Below are 5,970 nucleotides of genomic sequence, written 5' to 3'. Positions count from 1 at the left end.
AGCAAATGATTACGTGGCAGAGCTACCGATTTCAGCAGCAGGGATAGGACTTATTGTGGGAGGGATGCAGATTTATAGCAAGTTCTAAGAGAAGGGAATGTGGGGGGGGGGGGTGGTGGTGCAGTGCAATGAATACGTTGATGATGTCCTCAGATGGCAACTTGTTCGAGAGTCACTCACATGAGATATTCATATCTCGCATTCCATTTTGACCGTGAGCTTCTGGATGACCAATTGTTGATGTGGTCCTGTATCTCTCCTCTCTTATCCTGGTAAATTTAGTTGAGATCTGTGGTTCACTTGTGTCCTGGAGTTTGTGGTTGGTCAGTTGCTACCACAGGTCTGCAACGTGCCCACTAAGAAATGAAGAGATACCATAGTTCATTAACAGTGCTCACCTGAGTGATTAACATCGTGGGAATGAGTGTTGATTGAAAAGAGATCAATGTCAGAATAGGATTTGTAACTTGGAACCTCCTCCTGTTGTTATTTTTTTCCCCTCTTTTTTAAATATCCGGATAAATGGAAGCACATGTACTGTAGGCCATGCTGGTGTGGCCTTCATAAAGAGTTGCAGATGAAAGGAGGCTGTAGGAGTTGGATGGTCTGGCCTATTAATCTATGTTATACAAATTGTTTCTGGAACTATGACAACTTGTAATGGCTAGAGGTCTCGTTGTGAGATGTAGTACCTGTACATGTGTATCATACATCCATACAATTTGCTGGTAAGATATATATGGTGATGGGTTAATGAGACAGTAAAACAGAATCATCTAGGATTGAAGGTACATGTGATCGTGTCTTAATCATGCTGATAGTGTATAATACTGCTGAGTCTCAAAAGGGCATTGATACTGTATTGATTTTCTCTTAATGTGGAAAAAAAAATAGAAAGGAAAATGTTCCTATTGGACAAGAAGTCATCTACTCACAGTCACAGCTACCACAAAAAAAAAAAAGTATTTATATCGGATATGGAAGATATAGTTCTATAAGATATGCAGTATGCCCAGGCATATGAATCTATTGATATCACAATGTGGAATATGATGAACAACAAGATCAAAGTGCCAAACCAATCATGAAGCTGTCGGCAAGGAACCATTGTTCACTATAAACCAAATACCTGAAATATTTGTAATGAAATTGAGGTGTATGATAGCTGTGGCCCACTTGCATAAGAGTTTAGCAAATTTCCAAACAATGTTGTGTAATGAGTTCCCCCATGTACTTTGTAATTTAAAGGAAGACACTTATTTCATGTGAATGTTGTGTGGCAAATATGAGTTGGCTTATGAATAGGCATTACAGTTGATGTATCTGTCTGTATTCATGACTTAATGTCCATGTGAATCTGTCAAATTGAAACTAAAAAATGACTCTATATGAGTTGTCACATCCCGATGCCCTGTCATAGACCACAATAATCATTTTCATGAGATATTATTACATGTTCCATCAGTTAAATGCAAATAAGGAAAACAACAACGAAGAATATTCTTGATGCAACACATGAATGGATAAAGTACAAAGAAAAAGGTATCAAACCACTATGGAATTGAATAAGTTATCACACAATTTTTAAAGTAGCATGGTGGCGCTTTGATGACAGAGCACACATACGAAGACAATTAATGCTAAGGTCCCAAGTTTTTCCAACATGGACATGCCATCAATATTCTTCACACATATACCCATTGCATGAATCAAGATGAAATGAAGCGGTGAACCCTGAATAGAATTCCACTCACACGAAAGCCAAGTTGGCAGAGCTGAAGAAACACATGTGATGATACAGACTTTCACAGCCCAAGAGTCGGCAATCAGCTCACATATTATAGGCCTCTCCCGCCCTTGTCATTAGTATACAGGCTTACAGTGAAGAGCAAAAATGACGGCATGCAAACAACTGTTCAATATATTCTGATGGGGATTTTTTTCCCCCTGATAAATTGTTAGGTGTGATACATATACCCTCTGGACTTTAGTCTCACAACTGTTTTAAGGATGTTTGCCAGAAAGACTTTGCCCCCCTTGTTTGATTGTCGTATGTTTAATCAGTCGTGTCAACACGGTGTGGAGGGGGCAGTAAAATATTGCTAGGTCCGCTCGGAGGAGCGAGTCTACATCATATTCCTATACCTGCAGAGCACTGTTGCCCCCCAGCCCATGTCATCTTCCATTTTGTGAGGTTACTCATTTTTCGTGCGAGTACGATTTTGCCTTTAATACAGCGATTACCGTAGTCACTACATCAACTGTTTGTAAGTGTACTGCACTTATACATGAGTTTGGTGGCGTCACTCCTCACGCTGTGCCTTGAATTGTAAGAGGGTCCAGCCTGAATGGAAGCTGTACATTTGGTCTCTCTTCCACTCCACTGCTAAGAGTCACCACTGCACTTTGCTCGAATTAATTTGGTTGAAAAAAGGGGGAAAATTCATCATACATGATTCTGATGTTTGATTGATTCAACATTGCAAGGCATACTGGTATTTACAGTAAATTTTTCGACAGTATCCTGTGTTTTGTGTTTTTTTTTTTATCACCTCAAGTTACTTCTCTTTTCGTTTTTTGTTTTTGTTTTCAAGAGTTCATAGCACAACTTCAGAGTAGCCTTACCGAGTAGACCCGTCACCATGGCGACAACGGCGTCGCTGGAGCAATGGACGACGAGAGAGAAGCTTTGTCTGGCTTCGTCCGTCATGCGGAGTGGCGATCAGAACTGGGTTTCCGTCAGCCGAGCCATCAAGCCCCTCATCGATCCCAGCCGTCCGTCTGACTGGTTTTCACAAAAGGTACCCGTCCCTCTCAAAGACCAGGACCTTTTTTCTCTTTCCTTCTTTTTTTTTTTGTTGTTGGAGGGGATGGCATTCCTGTTGGAGAGGGAGGGAGAGAGAGTGTGGGAGTGTGTGTGTTATTACCTCCACCAAGGAAGGAGGTTAAGTGTTACTGTATATGCCGAATATTTCGTGAGGTTTTTATTTTCGCAAATTTTGCAAGTCAGGTGCTATTTGCGAAATTAAAGACACACGAAAATATTGACTCTGATCCCAATGTGGATCTGACATATGCGTGTACATTATCTCCATTCAGTACAGTACTCCATGATCGCGATTTTAACCACTCGCGAAATCGTCTGTAATTCCTGATTCGCGAAAATTTAGACTCGCAAAATATATGGCGTATACAGTATTACCTCCACCAAGGAAGGAGAAGGTTAAGTGATCATTGACGTCAGTTTGTCTGTTTACAAAATATCTCCAAAACTTGTGAACGGATTTGAATGAAACTTGCAGGAAAAGTCGATAATGACACAAGTAAAAGATGATTACATTTTGGTAGTGATCCGGGAATTTTTATTCATTTTATTTATTTTTTTTTCTTTTGGCGTATAAGATCAACGACCTTGAACGTTCTAGCTGCGCATTCTTGAGGTTTACATATATGTGCACTAAAGTGCATGCGGATCAGCTGATGATGTAAACAAAAAGTTGGCGGGCTTGGCGGGGGTCTGCGCTCTCCGAGTGCTTCTCTTGTTTTTTAATGAGATCACTGATTTGACACTCACAGATCATGAAATTGTAAAGGAAGTCTAACCAGTAAGTCTCCTGCAAGATGGCATTATTTCATTTGATGTTACATTCACTGGAGACTTGGGAAGAGATCTTTTGACCAAGTAAAGAGTGAGTTGCATATGATCACTCTAATGATATTGGTTACATACTAAACAAAGTACCCAAGTCTGTGTAAAACCAGTGTGCAATCAGTTGTGAGCAGTAACCGTTTGTAGGTGTGGCCATGCAAGTAGGCAGAACAGTTGATTGCTGTATTTGTGTGTGTGTGTGTGTGTGTGTTTTGACATTAAAAATTGATTCTTTTTTATATAAGGGGAAAAAAAGAGAAAAAAAAATCATTTGGATGAACTCCTTTTTGCAACAAACCTTGTAAAGTGGTTTACAAGATGGGTTGTTGTTGTAAGTCTTTGAAATAATGTATAATAGTGTTTTCTCAAGAAATTGGAAACAGTAATGAGTTCATGCACAAAATCATGTATGGAGCTCTGCGTGTAATGGACACCATAATGGTGTCCCCAGTCATTCGACTCGAGTAGCAAATCAGTTGAAACATTTTTGTAACAACTTCATTTGGGCTGTCTGACACCTCCAGCAATCCACCACGTTTGTGGCCTAGCTGCCATGTGCGAGAATAACAGTAAGGGTTGCGGGTTTCCTATATATATAATGCACTGGCCAATGCGATTCAAGACCACCATTTTTGCTGGTCGCCAGTCATTCATGTTGTGAGCAAAGGAGGCGAGATGATAGCTGATAGAACCCAGCTCACAATGCAGAAGTTCACTGGCATATTGAAAGCTACATTGTTTATACATTCCTCAATCAAGTTCTACACCGTTGACCGCACAAACTGTTTTAGTAAACTTTGTTTCATGAGCTTTTACTGTAGTTTTGGGTTGTTTTGTCTTTTATATTAAAAAAAAAAACACTCTCCAAATCAAGGACACAGTCTATGTTCATTATAACCGATACCATAAACAGAAGTCTTTTTGTCCCCGCCGAACGAGTTCGAGCAGGGGACTATGAAACGGGCTCCGTACGTGTGTGTGTCTGTGTGTCCGTGTGTCCGTGTGTCCGTCTGTCTGTGCGTCCGTGTGTGATCAAAATGTTCAAAATGCTACTCCTTCGCCATTTCTAACCCGATTTTGATTCTGTTTGCTTTATATGATAGCACTACATGGGAGCTTTGAAACTTCTATACAGAATTTCAGTTGTGACCTTTGACCATGACCTTTGACCTATATTGTACATTTTGCTTCAAACTGCTACTCCTTCCCCATTTCCTACCCGATTTTGATTCCGTTTGCTTTATATGATGGCACTAGGTGAGGGCTTCAAAACTTCTACACAGAATTTTGACCTTTGACTTCTTTGACCTTTGACCTTGATTTTTGACCTATATTGTACATTGCCTACAAAATGCTACTCCTTTGCCATTTCTAACCCGATTTCGATTCCATTTGCTTTATGTGATGGCACTAGGTGAGGGCTTCAAAACTTCTACACAGAATTTTGACCTTTGACTTCTTTGACCTTTGACCTTGATTTTTGACCTATATTTTACATTTTGCTACAAAATGCTACTCCTTCGCCATTTGTTACCCGATTTCAATTCCGTTTGCTTTAAGTGATGGCACTAAGTGAGGGCTTCAAAATTTCTACACAGAATTTTGACCTTTGACTTCTTTGACCTTTGACCTTGATTTTTGACCTGTATTGTACATTTTGCTACCAAATGCTACTCCTTCGCCATTTCTAACCCGATTTCGATTCCGTTTGCTTTATGTGATGGCACTAGGTGAGGGCTTCAAAACTTCTACACAGAATTTTGACCTTTGACTTCTTTGACCTTTGACCTTGATCTTTTTACCTATATTGTACATTTTGCTACTAAATGCTACTTCCGGCGGGGACATATTTTACGCACCGCGTAATTTCTACTTTTCCTTGTTTCTACTGCAAAGCTTTTTGTTGACAAGTACTTCTTTCTTTCTCTTCAAGGAATCAGTCAAATCATCTATTCTAGTCACCTTGTTCCTACCGGTAATTCAACTTCGTTAGGCTCAAGTATTGTTTGTGTTGATATGTCAGATCATCTATTCTAGTCACCTTGCTCCTACCGGTAATTCAACTTCGTTAGGCTCAAGTATTGTTTGTGTTGATATAAATACAAACTGCATATATCCCTCGTCAATGTCAGCAAGGGATGGAGCTGTACAAAACACTGTCAGCTGAAGTCATACAGTGCATGTCTGGGTACTGGGATTGCTGTTGTTGTTTCAGATTGAGATCCGCTTTACAAAGCCACTTTCACTTGGGCTCCCTGTGTGTGTGGGGGGGGGGGGGGGGAGGGGAGGGCTAATTGATCAGTAGGGATCATATTTTCCAT

General features: G+C 40.2%; 1 protein-coding gene and 1 long non-coding RNA gene across 6 annotated transcripts in view; one reads left to right on the top strand and one right to left on the bottom strand.

Moving 5' to 3' along the window:
- Positions 1-5,970, top strand: part of LOC139735703 (bromodomain-containing protein 8-like) — a 39,290-nt gene that overhangs the window by 8,975 nt on the left and 24,345 nt on the right. For 2 of the 5 annotated variants that reach the window (XM_071646453.1, XM_071646449.1), the window contains exons 1-2: positions 2,291-2,495; positions 2,595-2,801. In XM_071646453.1, coding sequence (XP_071502554.1) covers positions 2,643-2,801 — 159 coding nt within the window. In that variant the 5' untranslated portion in view covers positions 2,291-2,495; positions 2,595-2,642. Of the gene's footprint in view, positions 1-2,172; positions 2,268-2,290; positions 2,496-2,594; positions 2,802-5,970 lie in introns of those variants that run through there. The other 3 variants (XM_071646450.1, XM_071646451.1, XM_071646452.1) reach the window with 3 other exon arrangements.
- LOC139735708 (uncharacterized) lies at positions 117-1,888 on the bottom strand. Its single transcript, XR_011711223.1, has 2 exons — positions 1,755-1,888; positions 117-356 (listed from the first exon to the last, which is right to left on the bottom strand). It is a non-coding gene; the product is annotated as an uncharacterized lncRNA (long non-coding RNA).

The sequence above is a fragment of the Diadema antillarum genome, unplaced genomic scaffold (genome assembly GCF_040938485.1).
Source record: "Diadema antillarum isolate AM-2024a unplaced genomic scaffold, OU_Dant_1.0 seq00000593_RagTag, whole genome shotgun sequence".
In the NCBI taxonomy this organism is placed as follows: domain Eukaryota; kingdom Metazoa; phylum Echinodermata; class Echinoidea; order Diadematoida; family Diadematidae; genus Diadema; species Diadema antillarum.
This window is presented reverse-complemented; position numbering and strand designations above follow the sequence as displayed.